Source organism: Protopterus annectens, chromosome 9.part0 (assembly GCF_019279795.1).
Source record: "Protopterus annectens isolate FY-2018-M chromosome 9.part0, PAN1.0, whole genome shotgun sequence".
NCBI classification, from domain to species: Eukaryota; Metazoa; Chordata; order Ceratodontiformes; family Protopteridae; genus Protopterus; species Protopterus annectens.
In genome coordinates, this window is record NC_056743.1 from 1,890,863,672 (window position 1) to 1,890,886,269 (window position 22,598).

At 39.1% G+C, this 22,598-nt stretch overlaps 1 protein-coding gene across 1 annotated transcript in view; it reads right to left on the reverse strand.

Moving 5' to 3' along the window:
* Positions 1 to 22,598, reverse strand: part of LOC122812307 (complement C3-like) — a 2,177,376-nt gene that overhangs the window by 657,813 nt on the left and 1,496,965 nt on the right. The window contains exons 27-28 of the mRNA XM_044084710.1: positions 7,992 to 8,087; positions 215 to 365 (exon numbers count right to left, since the gene is read on the reverse strand). Of these exons, the coding sequence (XP_043940645.1) occupies positions 215 to 365; positions 7,992 to 8,087 (247 nt within the window). The remainder of the gene's footprint in view (positions 1 to 214; positions 366 to 7,991; positions 8,088 to 22,598) is intronic.

Below are 22,598 nucleotides of genomic sequence, written 5' to 3' on the forward strand. Positions count from 1 at the left end.
GAAAGAGAGTGAGCAGAGTAATCTGAGTACTTAGGAATATCATAACATTACTAACTGATTAATGGCACTTGTCACATGGTAGCCATGTGACTGAATGAAAATCATTTAAATGGTACCGCTACCGGAATATTACATGAATGTTAGTTATTTCATGCAGTGCTGCTATAACTTAAATAATTTTACAGATTTTCAAAGGAATGATGAAATTATTTACTTGTAGAAGCCTTCATCAGAGTGGTGTCTGTCTTGAGTTGGTTTTGCAGTGACAGTGCATATGACACGATTGCTATAGTGTACGGCCGCCTTAGTGTTTCATATCGCAAACTCAAGTAATCGGTAGCTTTTCTAATGCTTCCATCTAAACTCTAAGGAGAGAAAGAAAACAGTCCTTGAATACGCTATTCAACACTTTACAATAATTTGTTTTACAATTATTATAGAATACATTAGTTATCATTGTTTTCATCCACTTTTACTCTTTAAATCAACAAAACTAAGAAGTAGTCAGGGAAGAGAGGCAATAAGGTGAATCATCCTGGACATAAGAAATGGCAATGCAAAAAAACAGGATTTATTCAAGTTAATGTTTATGGGTCTATATCAGAAGACCGAATGAAAAAAATAGCAAAACAGCGAAAAGACTGAACCTCGAAGCGCTGTTTGCCAGATTGCGGTACAGTGAAGAGTGGAATTTTTGCCCTTTCCTCACTGTAGTGTGATCTCGGATCTGGTATATATATTTAGCGGTGGGTGTAGGGGGCTGCACCCCCACAATAGTAAGTTTGAGGTCTGGTCTTTTCGCTGTTTTGCCGTTCGATATTTTTTCCATTTGTTCTTCTGATATAGACCCATGTTTATCTATGTGCATTGGTGGAAAAGTAGATGAAGACACTAGCAAAAAAAAAAAAGAAGACACTCACAAAAGGAGAATATGAACTACAAATAAAGTACCCAAACAAATTAACATTAGTTTGACATTTAGCACTAAACAATACGGAAATAAGTTAGCACAGTTAATAACGAAAGGCCAAACATGATCAACTATAAGGTATTTCAAATATCTGTTTCTTCAAAAAAAAAAAATTAAAATGAATAACTGTAGGGGACACCCTAATCCATCTTGGAAGCATATTCTAATGGTGCAGGCCTTAAAGATCAAAAAAGCACAAACTAGAATATTCAAGCCATGCCAACAGAAGAGCCCACAGTCCTGGCTTGGAGAAGTACAAGAAGAACTACCAGAAACCACGTCAAAAGATCATGGAAATATAGGGGGGCCTAAATAAGCCCTGATTAATCATCATCTTCATCATCATCATCAGTATCATCAATGCCCCCTTTTCCCATTTTCTGAATGAGATCAGAGTGTCACATGTTGCCTTCCCTCTTGATTCAATATTACCCGCCTACATTCTTCGACACTCTTGTCTTACTGCCACATATTCCATTCATCTCTTTGCCGGACAGCCTTGTTTTGCGTTGCCTTCTTCCTCTCTGTCCCAAATCTTCTTTATCAGATTGTCTTCTGCTTTTCTACACATGTGTCTGAACCACTGTAATCTGTTCTCTACAATTGGAGGTACTTTGTCATCTGATTTGATGACCTCATTTCTTTGTATGTCCAGTAGTGTGCATCCTACTACCCATTGCAGACACTTCATCTCCATCACCTCAAGGTTCCTCAGCTGCTCGACCTTTACTGCCCATGTTTTGTACACCTTACTTTTCAGCTTCTTTGGCATTCTTCTGTTATACGCTACCCCTGAATCTCTTTGTCAGTTGGCTGCAGCCCCTCTCATTCTAGCTTTCACCTTTTCATTCAGACTTCTTTTCACTTCAATCATCCCTCCCACATACTTGAAACTATTAACCTGTTCCATTACTTTCCCTTCTATCTCAATTCTCACTTCTTCTGATTTCCCCCAATCCACCTTTACAAATATCTTATCTGTACTCAATTTCATATCACGTGCCTTCAGTTTTTGCATTCCATTCCCCTGTCCTTTGCTGACGTTCTTCCTTAGAGTCTGTGTGTAATGCCACATCTGAGCCTGCTGCTTTACTGGACTTCATTTTCCTTAGTGCTGTGCTTACTTCTTTTATGGTGAGCTCCTCCTCTTCTCTCATTGTATTCTGTGTCTGGGGCAGTACAGTTTCTGCGGGTTTTCTTCATTCAGAAGCTGCTGGAAGTTCTCCTTCCATCCATGCTTGATGTCCTGTGGACTGGTGTGCAGTTTGTTGCTGGCGTCCCTTATAAAGGCTGTCTGACTGTTTTCTTTATCTTTCTGTTTGCCTTGCACCAGATAGTGTTTCTTTGTGTCATCTTCTGAGTCACTTTCCATAAGCTGATAAGGTGCCTCTGATGCCTTGTTCTTTGCTACTGCAACTCCACTCTTAGCCTCTTTGGTAGGCAAGCAGTATTCCTTCTTAGCCTGGTCTGTCTTTTAGCTCTCCCAGTTTTTCCTGCTTTCTTTCTTTCTTTTGATGACTTCCTGGACTTCTGCATTCCCCCACCAGCTTTCCTTAGGCACCTTATTTCCATACTTTGCTCGACCGCATATCTGTTCTGTAGTCCTCACATTTGCTGTTTTGCGGTGCTGCCATTCTTCTTCATCTCCACCTATTTTTCTCTTCTCTTTGACGTGCTAGAGGCCTGAGTAATTTCTTGCACTCATGTACTTTTGCTCAGGTCAACTTCTAGGTTTTCAGCCTAGTCACTGTTGGTATGATAGCCTTCAATGACCACTGCTTGCAGCTCATTGTGGCAACCAGTGGTTTATGTTGTGGGCCGACTGTTTCACTGGGGATCATTTTGTAATCATTGATTCTACCCCAGTGCTCTTTCTTCAATTGGAGGAAGTCTACTTTAGTTACATGTTGACTACTCTTGTAGAAAATGTTATAACTGTGTCTTTTGGTGAACCATATGTGTGTCACCCTTCTGCCCATTGCCAGGCAGAAGTCTGGAATGGTTTGCTTTCTGCCCTATATTGTTATAGTTTTAGCTTGGTGCTGAGATTCTGCTGGCTACCATCATCTTTCACCCAGTTTCTGCAAAGTTTGCAGGTTTTATTAAGGGTTATTTTGTGCGTGTGTGTGTGTGTGTGTGTGTGTGTGTGTGTGTGTGTGTGTGTGTGTGTGTGTGTGTGTGTGTGTGTGTGCACGTGTATGTCTGCGTCTCCAGATTTTTTACTACATTGTTAACCGCAGACATTGTTCTTCAAGATATTTTATTGCTTTGAATGTGTAGATGTGGCAAGCCAGGCTTAATTCATTCTGTTTAATGACATGTGCTGGCTGTTAAAGGTCTCTGGATGTCAGCAGGACTGTAGCCCTTTTCCTTGCAGATATGATCAAGATGTTGCATGAGTTAGGGGAGAAATGGCTCCAGATGGTACTCACTCATAGCAGTATGGAGAGAAAGGTTTATCACAGATCACTGGAGAATAAACATTCTAGTGGCAGTGTTCAAGATCAAAGAGGTCATTTACAACTGTGGGTAGTACAGAGGTATCAAACTCGTATCACACTGCATGAAAGTTCTGGAGACGGTGACTGATAAATTAATAGAAAGTAAGATGGAAGATCAGCAGGGAAGCAAAACAAATGTCCATATATCTGCAGTAAGACAGACTGTTCAGAAGAAGCTAGAGATGAGGAAAGAACCCAACTGGGCATTACTAGATTTGGAGAAAGCATATGACAAGGACCCAAGAAAGCTGATCTGGGCAGTCTCAGAGTGGTTTGAGATCCCAGAAACACTGGTGGAATTGTGCAGGCTGTGTCCAAGGACCAAATAACTCAATTACGAACAGTGTTTTAATCTCACATAGGGGCTCCCACTGGGAGTGGGTGTGCCTCAGAGTTCAGGCCTAAGCCTAATGCTGTTCATACTGGTGAAGAGCTACATTAGAAAACAGGCCAGGGGGGACATAGCAACACACCTGCTGAATGCAGATGATGTGGTATTTCATGCAGACCCTGAACTGAAGCTTTATTTAGCAAGTGATACAAGAATGGAATGTAAACTGGATGAAAATTAGTACAGAAAATACAGTTGCCATAGCAGCAAACAAGGGAATCAAAAGATGCTTAAAATGAGGTAGTAACTAAGTGGTGGCTTAGAACAAGGGGGATCTGAATAGGCATGTCAAAGCTAGAATTTAAAGGAGCTGTAGCCAACTGGCATAAAACATCAGGGGTAATATGTGACAGGAAAATGCCAGCAAAGTTGAAAAGTAAGGTGAACATAGCAGTGATACAACCAGTACTACTGCATGCCATAGAAACCTGGGCAATGAAGACCGAGCAATTGAGGATACCTGAGCCCCGTATCTTCTTATCTTGGCCCCGCTTACTTTAGAATGTCTCATCACAGGTCCCCCCTATAACACAGCACAACCATAACACATACTTAAATGTTCTACACACACCCCCATTCAGTCTAACACCATACACATGGGTGATTTTAACAGCTCCAATATCAAGTGGGAATCACATCTGGCCCCTAACATGCAGGCACAAAGATTCCTGGAATTTGTAAATTCAAACATTTTGGACCAACTAGTCTGCACACCCACCTGTGGTGTAAATAACCTTGATATGGTTCTCACAAACATGTTGAAACATTGTACCTCCCATAGTGTAATGTCCTCACTGGACAGGTCAGACCATAAAGCTGTCTCCTTTGAAGTAACGGTAAAACCAGAAACACTGGCTAACTCTGGAACTTTTAGGAATTATTCTAGGGCAAACTTCCAACTACTAAGTATTACCTTGGCAAAATCCCCAACCCCCAAACCCTAAAAACAGCACTACCTCTGCAGAATAATTCACAGGAACCCTGTGTACTCATATTAACAGCTGCATAGAGCCAGCTGTACCTACCCAAATTAAGCACAGGATCAACTCAAAAAAGCAAGACACTTTGGTGGAATCCCAACATCAATAGCTTACATAACAAAAGTAGGACATTTGTTGCAAAAATTAGGAGGTGCAATGCCCAACAAGATAAAAAAAAATCTCTCATCAACCTAAACAAGCAACTCGGGGGATAATAAAGTTCATCAAAGCCCAGTCTGAAGTAAAATTTTTCTTCTAAACTAAGGACAGTCACAAAGCTTTCTTCAGCTGTGTCCATAAACTCAAGGGCAGTATGCAGCACTGCACCAAACTTAGTGTAAATGGTGCGACTTATATGGAGCCAGAAGATATAGCAAACCTCCTGGCTGACAAATTTAGCTTCAGTTTTACTCCCCCCTCCCCATCAGATGCCCCTCAGAAAAGACTCAAATCCAGAACTCCCCCAACTATCACTAAAGAACATATACTGAAAGCAGTCTCTTAGGCCAAAAGCACTGCATCAATGGGCGCTGATAATATCCCAGGATGCCTCCTTAATAGCATGAAACATGACCTACTGGGACTACTAGACACACTGTTTAACCACAGTGACAAACATGCTTCCTGCCAAATAAATGGGGGACTGCAGTGGTTCTTCTGCTGCACAAGAGTAGGCCATCCACGGACCCTGGGAATTGTTGAACCATAAGCCTGACTAGCCTGATATGAAAAGCTATGGAGAGAATGATCATGGATATCCTAAATTACAGACTAGGTAACCTACAAATATTTAATCCAGGTAGGTTGGACTTTGTCAAAGACAGGTCTGGCCTGCTCAACATTGTGGACTTCTTCAAGAAGGTCAGCTAAGCATTAAACAAGGACAAAATACTGCCTAACTCAGCCTGGTCAAGGAATTTGATACAATACCCCACTCAAGCATTGTAGGAAATCTTACTAAACTTGTTATAAACCCTTATATCACCACTGGATAACCAGAGGGCTTACAAACAGGACCTAAGACGTTAGAATTGTGGAGCCATCCTTCACAAAAAGGCCACTTACTATTGGGCATCTCAGGGCTCAGTTATGGGCTGTTCCTGGTTGGCATGTAGTACTCTGAGATCAGGGCTAATGTCAAGGGTCTCTGGGTGACCAAGTTTGCAAATTATTGCAAATTGGGTGCAGTCATTGAACCTTCCCAAGACACAAATATCCTCTAAAAAGGCCTGACATAGACTAATAACTGATGCCAGAGTCATCATCTAAAACTCAGTGCCAAAAAGTGCATCATAACATCTTTTGGAAAGAGGGCCACCCTAGCAAATAACTGCATTGACAATACATCCCTAAGCAGGATTTGGGAACATGTGTATACAGTAATGTGTCATTTGAGTACCATGTCTCTACTGTAGTGAGGTAATCACTCTATGTTTCACAATTTATAAGCAGAGGTATGGCATCTACATCCAAGCACGCCATTGTTCCATTGTACTCTTCTCTCTTAGGACGAATCACTGAGTACAGTGCCCCCTTTGTTACATACCTGGCCAGGCGTACACAACAACTGGAATGTTCTCAGAGATTAACTAAAATAACACATGTTGTGAAAAACATGCCTTATGCAAACCACCTGAAAGCCTTGTCCTTATACTGGGTCTCCTACAGGCTTATGTGAGGTAACCTATGCCCGACCTACAAAGCATCCGCTGATTCAGCCATAATGGGTCTGTTGCAAAAAAACAAATAGGATCAGTAACACCTGATCCAGGGAACAAACCTTGCCTTGCAACACAATTAGGACATGTAGGAGGGTCAGCTATGTGTCTCAGAGACTCCTTCATCTCTGGAATAGGCACCCCATTCTTGTGAAGCAGAGATCATCCCTTCATTTGAGTCTTGGATCAGTGGATGGGAAATCATGAATATAACTCTGGTCTGGCACCGGCATCTCTGTTAGAGAGAGGAAATGTAAATGCTTGGCCACCCATACCCAAGTATGTATGTCCCAACAAACCCTCGAGAACCAAAAACTTATCAAATGTCACCCAGAACCATGGATAAGATTAAAAAGGCCACCTTGGGTCAACAGCCTAGTACTCTGCAATTATACTATATAGTGGTTGAGATGGGTGGTATGATGCGCACCTCTGGGCAGGTAAAATCAGCAAAGAACATATCTTTATTCTTGCCATGTCTGCATTACTTGTACACAAAATATAAGGGCTACAAGCTACCAAGGCAATCTAAGGCTAGGCTAACAACAAACAACATATCTTTATTCTGCTCACTTCTGGATTATTTGTACACAAAATATAAGGGCTAGAAGCTCCTCTGACAACAATAGCCTAGTAGCTGCCTGGGAAAGTATGAAATGACAATGTCAGAGCAAAAGCCAAAGAAGCCCAAGTACAGAGAAGGTTAAGCAGAACAGGTTACGGTGGGTCACTCACACGTGCAGGAAAGCAGAAGACAGTTTGGCAGAACAGATTTGGGAGATACATTAAGAAGACGATAGGAGACTGTAATGTCCATCAGTTAGGTAGCTGGATTGTGTGAGAGAAGACCTAAAACAAGTGGGCATGCCAGTTGAAGAAGGCAGCAGAGGGGTTCTGAATAGAAAGAAGTGGCAGCAGTTGACACAACTCCCCAACTCCGTGTAAAAATGGGAAAAGGGGGTTGTTGATGATGATGATGATGATGAAGATGATGAAGAACGGCTGAGAACTGAGTTTGACAGGACATGATTTTACATAATGTAAAAATTGCCTTTAAAAATTTGTATTAATATTGTTCAGACAACAACTAAAAGACTAATTAACTAGCATGCCCAGTACTCAGATATGTGCCTGCTAGTATCCAGATAACCTGATGAAGTAAACATGGCAGTGAGGTCTTGCACAGTTAGTAACACAGACCAAATAGATAGAAAACAATGGATGCAGTTAATTTACAGCTTGTTGCCATGACCTCCTAAATCATTTTGGCAGATAAGCAGAGCATGCTGAGATGTAAGGGATTAAGTCTGGGGTATCATATAAGAAAAGAGACTTTTGCACATCTGAGGACCTAGCTTTTTCTTATTCAAAATTCACATTCATATAGATAAACCCATTCAAAGATATTCATGTAACTGTAAATATACTTACACCAACAAGCTTATTACAGATGTCTCTGGCCTCAGACATTGCAATCAGTACAAATGCTGTTAATGATGCCTCTGGTTCTGCCCCTTGGAAGCCACCCTGAAAAACAAAGAAAGGTCAAAGGGTCTTATTGTCAACTCATGCACTTCTAGATGTATCCCTGACTCATTCTGGTGTTCTATACTGCATTTAAACTACTCTCTCTGTAGTCAGTTTATTGTTTTATTTTGTATAATTTCTTGAAACCTTGTATTCATACGTGTTGCATCACTGCTTTTGCTGTGCATTCACATATAGTCGTAAAAGGCACCCCCAAACATCTTGAAAATCACTTCTAAGTCTCCTATTAAAATCAGTAGCTTAGGGAGTGTACACTGAGAATCAATATTCTTTCTAGTTATATATGGCAGTTCTTAGATTTTTCTTAGGAAAACCAGTTTTGGATCATTTCAAGTCATTTATGTATTTCATTTCATATGGAATCCACTTAGTAAGCGTGTGTTCCAGGTTTAATCTAACCAATTTATTAAATAATGGGAGTGCCACTTCCAATGATCTTCACTTAACAACAAGGGGGAAAATGCTGACCACTGCTTTGAAGACATATTTGAAACAGGAACGTGTGTTATTCAGAAATGTTAACTTCACAGTACTAACGCAGTGATGCTGTGGCTAGAAGTGCTATGGTGCTAACCAAAGATTCAGAGACATGCACCAGCTCATGTGCATGTCTCTGAATCGCACTCTTAGTACAGACAGAACAACAGTGCTTCTGTTCCCTACTATCCCATGCAACACCACTGCACAGGCACTTATGGACAAGACAGGAAGACACACACACACACACACACACACACACACACACACACACACACACACACACACACACACACACACACACACACTTACGCATACTCATACTAATACACAAACTATCAGTCTTGCAGTATTTAAGTGTGATAACGGCCCCAGTCCTGTCATAGACAATGATGGGTGAATGCCACAAAGGACAATATTCATTCCTACTGCTCTTCTCTGAAAGTAGTTGTGCTTGTGTTTAAGTTTCTCTCCTGTGGTACTTCAATCCTGATTAAGTTTCTGGGGAAGGGTGGATGCATTATTTGCATTTGTCACACCCCTGGACTGCTGCACTCTCTGGTACTCTGATGCAGTGCTACCAGCCTCTGGCCACATACTGCTGCAGAGCTACAGTGGTCTCTGAATAAGAATCATATGGACTGATTCCAAACGAGCTGCTCCCAGTGTAAGAGTGCACTGATTTCAAAAGACCTGCTGTCAGTCTAAAGGACTGACTTTGATTTAAGGCCTAGCTGTAAACACACTTACTACATAGAACAGATTCCAAAACAGTTTACTATCAAAATTCTGAAACACTGTTGTTTGAGTAATGACTTAGTAAAAAAAAAGTTTGAAATGAAGACCGTTCATCAAAACAAAGAAAATAGCAGTGTTGTTAATTCAAATTCGACATCATCAACATCAGCCAACTTACCCTGACTTCTGGTGATTTCCTACAAACATTTTGCAGGGGGCCCCAAACACCCCCTGCTAATTATATATTCCAACTCTGAGATCGCAGTACATTGAGGAAGAGGGTAAATTTCCTGATTCCCACTGTAGTGTGATCTGCTATCAGAACATCACCCTCACAACAGCGAATGCACACTAGCATTCTCTCTTGTGGAGTTGAACATTTTCCAGATTGGCATTACTTGAACTTGAAACTAGCCTTTCGACCATCCCAGTTCGAGTGACTGCAGTCCAACATTTTGATAGTAAACCTTCCAAAACACCTGCTCTTAGCCTGCACTCAGTATAAGCTTTTTGTAATTGGGCCCATAGTGTACTGTGCAAACCTGCTTGAAAAGAGTTCTGCACAGTGTCTTATATCTTTATGAATACCCCCTAGTGACTTGTTTTTCAGCTAAAAACAATAAGAAATGTGAGTGCATTCATCAATTGATCAAACAAGTTGTTTAAATATATACAACATTTAGTTAGATAAAAACTCTAATTCCTTAAACTTAACATGACTGATGAAGTCTTGTTTGAATGGAATTGCTCACATTTCTTATTATTTTATTTGAAATAAAGATATTCAATCTGTTCTGATAAATTCCAGGTTGTTTCTTTTTTGCACTGATTTACTAAAAATATTAATTTAATTAATGTTTTAAATAAAGGAAGTAAGAGTTCTAATGAGCTTGGTTGAACTAATCCCATAGTATAGTCAACCAACATTTGAACTCATTTTTAGGGAGCTTTTTCATACCAGGTCAGTTTGGCAAACGAAAATATAAATACATTTACACAAATTTTCATAAATAGCCAACAGATAGTTTAAAGATTATACATGTTCATCCATTCATCTGCCTAAGACCTTAATTTTTTTTATTTCTTAAAAGTAGACCAACTATATCACCTGCTGAGATACTTTTTACTTTTACCATATGGCATTATTTTCATCTTTCTGTGATTTGTTATTAATTTACTATCCTCTGGTCATTTAAATACTACCATAAACAGTGACAATATTTTTACTGGTTATTATGTAAACCTATAGTGTTTTCTAAATATTTTACATGTATCATAGCTATTTTATATGTCAGTTCTCTTGTATATAAATAGAAATGCAAGGAACTCAACACTGCCCCCCCCCCCCAAGGCACTATTCAGATCATCTCACGTATGGCTCCTAAACAGCTGTCTGTCTGGGCAAAAATAAAGTTCTATACACCAGCCAGTTGAATAACCACCTGATTAACTAATGACTTGTCCACAGCTTTTCCAGCTCATATATTGATATGTCTTGACTAATGTCAAAGTCAAAGTAAACTTTATTGTCATACAGATCAACAAAGAGGAAAAAGTGCATATCACTGCATGAAATCTGGATACTCAGGCTCATACCATATGAACGACAGTTTACAGAAGAAAGCTGGAGTAATAAAAAATAAATTAAATAAAAATAAAAAATAAAAAATAATAATATACAACAAATTAAATAAAGTAAAACAAATTTGAAAGCTCTATTTCATCAGAAACACAACAAATACAACAGCAGGAACAGACTCAGTAGAAATATAAGGATATGCAAAAAACAGTGCTATAATAAATGAGGCACACATGTAAACTTGCCCACCACCAATATATATCATAAACTTATAGTTCACAGTTTTCCTAGTGCAGAGAGAGAGATGTATGAAGTGAACTATTCAGAGAGTTTATGTAAACATCAATGACATATTGCAAATAAATAATGTTTTACCCATTTAGCTGGTTAGGCTATGGGTTTGCTGTTCATCTGATAGCATGTGGGAAGAAGGTATTATGGAATCTGGATGTTCTGCGTCTAATGCTTCTGTAGCGCTTCCTTGTTGGGAGGAGATTGAACAGTCCATCAGCCGGATGGTGTATATCCCTCAATAGTTTTTGGACTCTGCCATAGCATCTATTTGAATATATGACCTGTAGAGACTGAATGCTGGAGCCAATGATTGTTTTGTGGCCTGTTTAACAATCTTATCCAGTGCCCTCCATTCAGCTTGAGAGCAATTTCTGTACCAGACAACGATGTTGTCAGTACACTGTCAATTATGGCTCTGTAGAAGGTGAGTAGGACCTGTGGGGGGAGGTTAGTGCTACAAAGTCTCCTAAGGAAATAGAGGTGTTGTTGGGCTCTCTTTATAACGTAGGAAGTGTTTGTGGCCCAACTTAGATATTACGAGATATGTACCCCTAGGAATTTGGTGCTATTTACTCTCGGCACTGCAGTACCATTGATGATGATAGGGGTGTGTGGCTTTTTCTTTTTCCTAAAATCGCTGATGATTTCCTTGGTTTTCCCAACATTTACTGCTAAGTTGTTGTCAGTGTACCAATAAACGAGTTAGTTCTCTTCCTCCATGTAGGCCCCCTCATATTCCATCTTGATAAGGATGATTACTGTGCTGTCATCTACAAATTTGATGATTCTGTTTGACTGATGCATAGCTGTACAGTTCTGTGTTAGAATTGTGAAAAGACGTGGACTGAGTACCCAACCTTGTGGGATCCCGGTGTTTCGGGTGATGCTGTTTGACTGATGCTTTCCAGCTCAAACTATTTGTGGCCTTTCAGTTATGAAGTTGAGGATCCAGTTGCATGTTGTGTTTTGTATGCCCAGTTTACTCAGCTTAGACAGCAGCTATTGTAGAATGACAGTGCTGCAGACTGAGCTGTAGTCTTTGAACAGCAGGCGTACGTAACAGTCCTTATTTTCCAGGTGATCCCAGGTGTGATGAAGTGTTAAGGCTATAGTATCTGCAGCAGAACAATTTGGCCTGTATGCAAATTGTAAAGGATTAAATGTAGCAGGCAGACAGAATATTATGTAATCCTTGACCATTTTTTTGAAACACTTCATCGCTCCTTAGGTAAGTGCACTTGGCCGGTAATCATTTAATGATGCTGGAGATGGTTTCTTGTGCAGAGGGATGATGTCGGTGGTGTTGAAGCATTTTGGCGCTTTTTCCTGGCTGAGAGATATATTGAAAATATCTGTGAAGAGTGGTGTCAGCTGAACAGCACAGTTTGTAAGTAGTTTGCCCCAAGTAGCTTTCCCCAGATCTTATCTGCACAAGCTACTTTGCTTAGATGACCCCTACGTAGGTTCTTGCGTACTTCTTCCAGGTTGAGGCATAGCGATGTGGCATCTTCATTTGTTTGGTAGTCTCCCTGGTGAGGTTTTATTTGATTCCTCGTATCTGCTAAAGAAGATGTTTAGCTTGTTTAAAAAGTCTGGGTTATCATCACATCTTCGTTTGTTTGGTAGTCTCCCTGGTGAGGTTTTATTCGATTCCTCGAATCTGCTGAAGAAGATGTTTAGCTTGTTTAAAAGGTTTGGGTTATTGTCACATCACATGGATGGTGGCTTATAGTCTGTGATCTTTTACATCCGTCTCCACAGCTGTCTGGGATATTTCTGGTCAGACAGGTGTCTGTATTTTTAGACTACAGGCCCGTTTTGCTACTTTCACACCTTTGTTCAAGTTAACCCTGGTCTTTTTCAAAGCCTGTCTGTCTCCAGCCTTAAGGGCAGCATTACGTGCTCTCAGTAATTGTTATGCCTCACTGGAGAGCATGTTTCTTTGGTTGGCTCATATGGTTACATCCTCCAGGGTAGTGACATCCTCAGCACATTTTGTGATGCTGTTTAAACTGAAACAGTGGTGGCCTGTTAAACCTGATCCAGTGCTTTTATGGCCTGCATCTTGAAGTAGAGCTTTGCAGTTTTAGACTGATTTAGCACATTATGCATCTTTATTTGTCTTGCCATATAACCCATCCAGTTGCCCCTTTTTCCCTATGAGGATCAGTAATGGCCTTGTGTACCTGTTTAAGTGTGCAGGACTCTAGCACATATACACATTGTCATATTTTCTTCAGTTCAACTCACTGTCTCAGTATCACATCTCATATACTTGCAGAATAATTTTGTCTGCCTAAGAGTTAGTTGAATATTTGTCATGTTTGACAGTTTTTGGTGAAGCATTAAAGCATTCCAAGAGTGTTTGTCATAGGCATTTGTACATATTTTATCACCTTAAACCACTTTTAAGTTATTTCCCCAATTAAAAATAAATAGAAAGGAAGATCATGAGAGGAAGGTGAGATCTGAAAAGGCTAATAAATGGAATCTTACTGAGAAACAGACAAGCATTAAAAACTCAAAACGTTCCCTTACTTCCAAACTGATGGCTCATATAAACAGATATCTGAGTTAATTTACTAAGACACCAAAGTTCTCCTCACTGACGTGGGTACTACATAATGAAAACACTATATCAGTCCTTGTGTTAGCATCTGTGATGGTATCATTAATGGCCTTCTTCACAGAAGGTCATTGTAACAGTAAGTCTCAACATTTGGTTTTACCTACCTTATCTGTATTTATTACAGACTTGAAGTTTCATCAGCTATGCCTCAAGCCATAAGAAGAGGAATGCCGTCTGTCAGCCTGCAATCCTTCCAGCAGTGAAAGATGTGAGACTCTCTTTTAAAGCCTCTAATTACGTGCAGCTTGTTTTGGTTCTTCTTGCTGCTTCTGCTCTGTTGATGAAGCGTTCATAAGCATGTGATCCATACTGCAGTGACTTTTCCCCAATGCATTTCTTTCAGTAGGCTAATAAATTCACTGTCCATGTTCCAGCACTTTCTTCAAACATCTAGCGGTACCAGTAATTCTGCCACAGATAATCAGGCAATTGCTTTTAAACTTGAATTAACAGAATTTAGCTTTTGGATCTGCCTTTTGGGGAAACCAAATGACTCGGTTGAGGACTTACTAGGAATGCATTGGGCAATGCTTTTTTGGCAGATTGCTCCCTGCCTTTGTTTTAATGCACCTTTTAAATCAACTTTTGTCAGACTCCCAGTAATTCAGAAGAATTTCAGTACCTTCTCATTGTGGAATGAACACACACACACACACACACACACACACACACACACACACACACACACACACACACACACACACACACACGCGCACTCTTCTTTGCCATTGCAGTTTAGTGCAGGAAGCTTGCTCATTAGGTATTGCATTACTGTTTACAGGTTGTGATATAGGAATAAACCGCAGAGCAACATGGCTCCAAATAAAAAAAGTAGCATAATTACAATTAATCTCATAAAACAATATCATGGAGATGGAGTTTGGACACCTGTTCTTACAGTGCAATCTAATTGGTGAGGCCAGGGATGAAAGTGTAGTGGATAAGTAAGGGTAAAATACTGACAAGATTTAAAAAAGGAAAAACTGGAAAATACGGTATGTTGAGTAGAAGAATAGCAAAACAGTAAAAGTAGTAGTAACGTTATAAGTTTAGTCAGTATAATAGTAAAACTGAGATGTTCAGGAAAGCGGGGTTATTTGGCAGTAATAAGCGCCTCACAGCTGTTTAGTCGTGCATCTGTGAAGAACGTGGAACCTGTCTGAACGTTTCAGAAGATAATGATTAAATACTCGAGTAACAATTAAGTTCACACTTGTCACAGAGTAGTGTTTTGAAGGTGGGACTTAGAGGACTGCTTATACGTCAGTGGATTTTCCAGTATTCTAAGAGAAGTGAGTTCCTATCTTTAGACAGGAAAATACAAGGTGCCCTCTCTCCACTTGTAGTGGCAGTTTTGTGAATCTGAAGGAGGTTTTTGTTGTTAAATCTGACAGTGGTCAGTGGAATGTTACTTTGGTAGTGTAGTTATGGCAGGGCACTAATTTTACTAGAGGAGCTTGTGTATGAAGAAGAGGTGATTAAAATATATATATTTTTTTCACAGGACATCCAGGTCATATTGTTAATTATGGTGCATGTGTGACTGCACTTCACTAACTGGGATGCATATTTTGCTGTTTTGTAGTACTTAGATTTCACTTTTTCCTTAATAGATTTGTTGAGATTATCCAAAGTGTTGTGTCCATAGAACACTGTGGGTTGAAGGATGGTATTAACCAATGTTTGTCTCGTGTTGGGGCATACAAATTTGTTAATGTGGTAGAAGAATCTGAGTTTTGTTAGGTTCTTTCATTATGATGTCACTAAATAACTGTGTGATTAAATGGTTCCAGTCTTATCTGTCTGACAGACAACAAGCAGTATTATGGCAGAACACACTATCCGCCCATCTACCCATCACACTAGGAGTCCCCGAAGGCTCCATACTAGGACCACTTCTCTTCTCAGTCTTTATCAATGACCTACCACAATTACTCCCAAGGCCCCCTGCATCCAATATGCGAATGACTCCCCTTTAATCTGTGCAGCCTCCTCCTCAGCTGAGCTGATGACTCTAACCCAGACTACATTCAATGATGTTGAAAAATGGTTTGGAAACTGTCAGCTTATTTTAAACCCCAACAAAACTAAGCTGCTAATCTTTCCCCCCCCTGTAACTCCTCTTCCCCATTCTTTACCATACGATCCAGTAATGGCACCTTATATCCCCAGATGTTCACACCAAACTCCTAGGGGTCACAGTTGACAATACCCCAAAATATGATACGCATGTCAATCAAATCATCAAAACCATCAACAAAAAACTGAGCTCCCTCTATAGGATCAAACCTTTCCTCACCCCATTTACAAGAACTTCTATCGCTTGCTCCCACTTTCTGTCTACCTTTCTCTATGTGTCCCCCCTTTTCACTAACTTGAATAAAACCATTATTAGCAAACCTGAAAGCTGTTACAACCATATTGCTAGATTTGCTACTGGTACAACCTTTATGACCCACCACTGTATCAACTTAACTCAACTAGGTTGGCTTGAATGGACTAATCTTCTCCAATACAACCAACTTATAATAGGCCACAAAGTTCTAAACCACCCCGATAAGACACCAGCACTAAACAAGATCATTAATCCCTACAGCAACCTGAGGTCACTGCGCTCTGCTGACAAACTTTTGGTTCAAACAGCCAAAAGCATAAATGTGGCTGGTGACTCTCTATTTGCCGACTCTGTAGGCAAAACTTGGAACTCTCTACCTGCTGAACTTACTCTCCAGCCCTGTCTAACCAGTTCAAAAAAAGCCTCAAACTACACTTCCAAATGCACTAGCAATGTCCCTGTTCAAACCTTGACTAACACCCACCCCCTGGTATTGGATATCTTGCCTAATTAAAGCTGTCATTTGACTCTAAAAAGTATATGACTGTGCTTTGTGGCATATCTAGAGCTCATTAAGGGATAAAGTCCTTATCTGTGTGAAACCCTGTGTGAAACTCTCAGCTGCATACCATGTTCTATAAATGTTTGTAACCTTACTGAAGACTGTAAACTATGTTAATTTGTAAATGTTACTAATGTAATGTAATCTACTAACTTGGAGCTTTTCTCCCCGGGCTTCCGCTGAAAATGGACATATATCCAGTTGGACCAATCCGGTAAGCAAATTTAAAATAAATAAAAATAAATAAATAAATGGTGTAAATATTATTTATTTTTATTTATTTTACATTTGTTTACCGAGAAAGTCTGACTGGGCATGAAGCCCATTTTCAGAGGAGGCATGGGGAGAATAGCTCCACTACACAGCATGTAATAACACATATAACACATATAGCACATATAACACGTATAGCACATATAGCACATATAACACATATAACACATATAGCACATCTAACACATATAATACTAACAGCACATATAACACATATAACACAACACATATAGCACATATAGCACATATAACACATACAACACATATAACACATATAACACAACACATATAACACATATAGCACATATAACACATATAACGCAACACATAAATAACATATAACACATATAAAACGTATAGCACATATAACACATATAACATATATAATACATATAGCACATATAACACAACACATATAGCACATATAACACATATAACACATTTAACACATAACACAACACATATAGCACATATAACAGAGATAACACATAGAGCACATCTAACACATATAACACAACACATAAAACACATATAGCACATATAATACATATAGCATATATAACACATATAACTCATATAACACAACACATATAACACAACACATATAGCATATATAACACATATAGCACATAACACATATAACACATAAAACACAATACATATAGCACATATAACATATATAGCACATATAACACATATAACACAACACATATAGCACATATAACACATCTAACACATATAACACAACAAATATCACACATATAACACAAATAACACATATAACATATATAGCACATATAACACATATAGCAGTAGTGCAAAACAACAGTAAATATATATTAACTAACAACTGAGAAAGCTAAAATATAATAAACCTAGTGTCACTTACAGCAATAATTGTTAACTAATAACAAAGTGTGGCCAAATATGGCTCAATATGTCAACATAAAAAGTTGAAACTTAGTTCAGCATTATACATTGAAAATATATTCCTGTTTCTGTTCTAAAAAGAGGTATATTTCATTAAATGATCCAATTTTGTAGCACTTCAGAAACAGGAGAGAGGCACATTGACAGTAGGAACAGGTAGGATATAAGTACTGGGCAAGGTAAGATGGATGGAAAAAGAAATTGTAAGATGAGAAGGAAAGGTGAGGGTGGTTCTGGAATGGAATAAGTGGGCGTAGAGTGGGCAGCTATAGAAGGTTCATCCTGGTGTAGTGCAGGAACATAGCTGGGTATTTTTTTGGGTGCTCCTTAAGAAGTAATTTGAAGATAAGTGTTAAAGGTGTTTCAAATGTGTTGGGGAATGGAATTTAATTTTTTGGATATCTGATTAGAGAAGACAGAGCCTCCAGAGCTATTGTTGGATTTGGTGACTTTTAGGATACGTCTGTCAGGGGATCTTAGTATTCTAGAGTTAGAGTGCTCCTGAATTAGATTTTTGAGTGCATGGCAGTTGCTGGGTTTGTGGAGAATGAGGTGGGCAATGTGAGTTGTTTCAGGGATATTAGATTCAGTAGTTCAATCCAGTTTAGTTTAGGAAGGGCAGAGCAGTGATTAGATCTTCATTGGATGGCTGGTAACAAATTTTGCTATTTTATTATAAGATGACTCTAGTTTGTTTATCTCGTATTTTTGGAGGTTGGTGAAAATAGGGGAGGTGTAAAGAAGATGGAGAGTTGTATGTAAGGTACGGCCTGGATCTATATAGTGACCCTAGCTTTTTATGAACGTTTTTGATGGATAGTGCTATGTATTTATCACATTTTAGGTCTATAGCTATTGTCACACCAAGGAGTTTGGTGTGTTCTACAGGTTCAACTTTGTTTTTGTTGGAGGAGTAAATGGTGAAAGAGGTAGGCAAGTGTAGTCTGCTGGTGTTAGACAATAGTATTAGTTTTGTTTTGTTAGGGTTAAGTATGAGTTGGTAGTCTAAGAGATAAAGATGTCTGTGAAGGATGTTTGTTTTTTTTTCTAGTAGTTGTGGTAGGGATGGAGCTGACCAAATAAGGGTACTGTGGTCAGTGTATTGTATAATGGTGGCTAGGGGGGTGGCTGTCATGAGTTTGTTTGTGAATATGGTGAAAAGTAGAGGACCAAGGATTGAGCCCTGTGGTATTCCAATTGAGACTGGTAGTAAGGTAGCACACCTCTCAGCTGTACAGATTTTTAAAGAATGTCCAGATTTTTCCCTCATATTTTCTGCTGTTTTCCATAAAACTGTAGTTTCCTTGCAAATTAGTGTTAAACATTAAAGACTGACATCAGAAAATAATGACAGACGTTTGAGTTTCAGACTTCTTCAAAACCTTCATGCTAAATCAATACCTGTTAGTGCAGCATCTCTTTATGTTTATAAGAGCAATATTTAAAAATTGTCCCTATTTTTGGGCCTTTGTCCCACTTTTATTTATGGATTTGTCCAGATTTCTTGCTGTAAGAGGTTGAGAGGTATGTAAGGTAGATAGTCTATTTTGCCATTTAGCTTATTGGCAATCAGTTAAGTAGTTACTGAACCAAGAAAGAGCTGCATGAGAAAGGTTTAGGCCTGAAAGTTTCTTGAGTAGTTTAGGGTGAGATACTGTATTGAAAGCTTTAGAAATGTTGAGACAGATGAAGGATATGTGGTGAGCCTTGTTTCTGAGCTCATTTATGGTATTGGTAAAACTTATTAGAGCAGTTGTACTATGCTTGGGTCTAAAGCCATGTTGGGTGTTGTTGAGCAATTTCTTTCTTTCTAAGTAGTCAATGAGTTGACCATGGAAACATTATTTGAGAATTTTGGCCAGAGGTGAGAGTTTTGCTATTCGTCTGTAATTTGAGAAATCAGTAGTGGCATCCTTTGTGCAGAGGAATGATATGAAAGATTTTCCAGAGTTTAGGATTGTATTTTTCTGATATGAACCTGTTGCTAAGGAGAGAGATGGGATAGGTTATGGAGTCTGCTGCCAGTCTGAGATATTGATTTGAGAGTTGGTCAATGGCTAGGGATGTGGGTTTTAGTTTTTGTAGACGTGTTTTCATGGTGCTGGTTTGTATAGGACAGATAAAAAAGGAGCAATGACTAGGTACAGAGTCAGCAGGTATCAATGAGGTATGTTGTTGGCATTTCCTTACTAGGGATAGAATTGAGTTTATGAAGTGCATGTTAAATTGAGGTGCTATACTTTCATTGGTATTTGTCGAGGTGGGAGATGGTGTAGTGGTTTAAACAGAATTGAGGATCTGTTTTAAGGCTGCCCAAAATTCTGGGGAGTTATTTTGATGCTTTTGTTGGGGTGATGTGTAGTAATCCTTTTTGTCTTTTTTTTATTTGTTTTTTGGCAAGGTTTATAAGTTGTTGATATGAATCAAAGGAGGTTTGGGCTTTGGTGTCTTTGTAGTGAACCCAGGCTCTCTCTGTTTAAGAAGTTGTAAGATATCCTTAGATAGCCATGGTAGCCTTTTTGCTTTAATTCAGATTCATCAAAGGGGTGCTTAAGTGTTTAGCATATGTAGGAAAGTTTTACTGAAATATTCAACTGCTAAATCCATGTGTAGGTGTTTTAGGGGGACCCAGTCACATTGTTTAAGATGTGAATTAAAGGTATTAGGAGATAAAAGGTTTCTGGTGCGAACATATTTAAATATGTTTTCTGAGGACATGTCTGCTTCCTAAGTAGGTATGTGGGATGATGGTCACTGAGACTGTCTGGAAAGCATCCAGTGAGGTAACCAAGAGAGGGGCTATTAGTTAGTGTCAAGTCAAGGACAGAATGTTTTTTGCTGTGTTTATCAGTCCTAGCTGGAGCCTGTATTAACTGATTAATTAAAGCCCATAAACGTTTTATGAAAATACGATGATATAATTAACCTTGAATGATATATTAACAATATCAACAGCCACATTATTCACTACTAGAACTGCACTCATCTGCCAAAAGTTGTTTAATCTAATAAAGATGTCTGTGTTAAAAAACTAATGACAAGAGCTTTAATTATTTCTCTAAGAAGAAAAGCCCTCCATTGTTTGGGCTGTTGTCTTGCTCTGCTGTTGTTTTTAGTTTTTGTTCCACTGTGTCAGTAGGTTACCAGACCACACACACAGGTGCTCTGGGCTAGACACAACAAATTGTTTTTCTTCAGTGTGTCACACAGACAACAAACCATAAAGGTTAACAAAGTTTGTAGGATTTTCAGAGGAGTAGGAGGTCCAGTCTAAGTTCAAGTCTCATAGAATAAGAGTTTCCTGATTGAAAGTGGAGGCAGATCAGCTGAGAATGTTATCTATTGTTAAGGTGTTATTACCTGGGGGGATATATGTAGCAATAATTATAATATGCTTTTTTGAGTTTAGGTAGAGACATGAAATTAAGATTTCTGAGTTAGTGAGGTTTCTGTGTTCAATTGAAAAGCTTTCTAATTTGAGTGTGTCTTTATGTACTATGACTATACTACCACCATAGGTTCATAAGTTAGTACTAAGCTAACTGCCCTTGTGAGCCATTTTAAGCCTAGCCAATTATCCCTTGTGAGACTCAAACCCTGCACCTTGTGTTTGTAAGGCGAACACCTTAACCATTAGGCCACCCTCCCTGTTTTTGTATTCTATCAAGTCTGAGTCAGTTGTAGCCTGTGGTTAGTATTTCAATGTCTTTTATATGGGGCTTGAGCCAAGTTTTAGTTATGACTACAGTGTCTGGGGGAGTATAGGGTGAGAGTTGAATGAAATTTATGAACTTTGTTTAGCAAGCTTGTCAAGTTCATATTTAAAAATAAGAGATCAGAGCTATTGTGTGTCAGATTGCTGATGCTTTGGGGTACTGGACTGTGAGAGGTACTGGTAGTAGGTATTTTGGGGCCTGGATTAGGATGTACATCTCTGTTTGAGATAGCAGGCTTTTATAAGACACAGGCATGATGTTTTGAGTAATAGTCTTGCAAATTTATAGTATGTGTGATTTTTTTGAATGCTGGTCTGTGTATCATAGTGTGTACGATTCTGTATGGGAGGTATTGTGGAGGTGAGACGATATGATTATGGTTATTAAGTTAGAATATAGTAGAGTAATGTATGGGTTAGTAGGAAGTAAATGCTTATGATGTGTTGTTTGTGGCAAGAGGTGATGTGATAAGCTAATATTAGTAGGCCTAGGAGGCATATGTGTTAAGGTAGCATAGATGCTTAGTGTAGATTGTGATTGGCTGTGAATGAAATGTTTGGATTGGGTAATTGGTAGGGGGTGTGTTTTGTGGTTAGGCGCAAGTGTAGGGGTAGTGGGGGTGGGTGGGAATTGGGGGAAGGGGAGGCAATAGGCGAGAGCATGAGCAGAGTGAGAAATATGTTCAAAAAAGGTGGGTTTATTGCCTGTCATGAGACCAAGGTATTTGTAATGTTATACAACATCAGTACTAGTTTTATTTACTTTGATTGCATTAGTAGTGGGAGTCTCTACCTAGGAAAAGTCATTGGCTTTGTTTTTTTCTCAGTACAAATTAGGTTGCAGTTATTTAGCCAGGTAGTGTATCCATAGAGTGTTGCATTTGTTAACATAAGATGTCTGTGATTTTGTCATTGCATTTTTTTTCAACCACACTGATCAGATATTTGAATAGCTGCC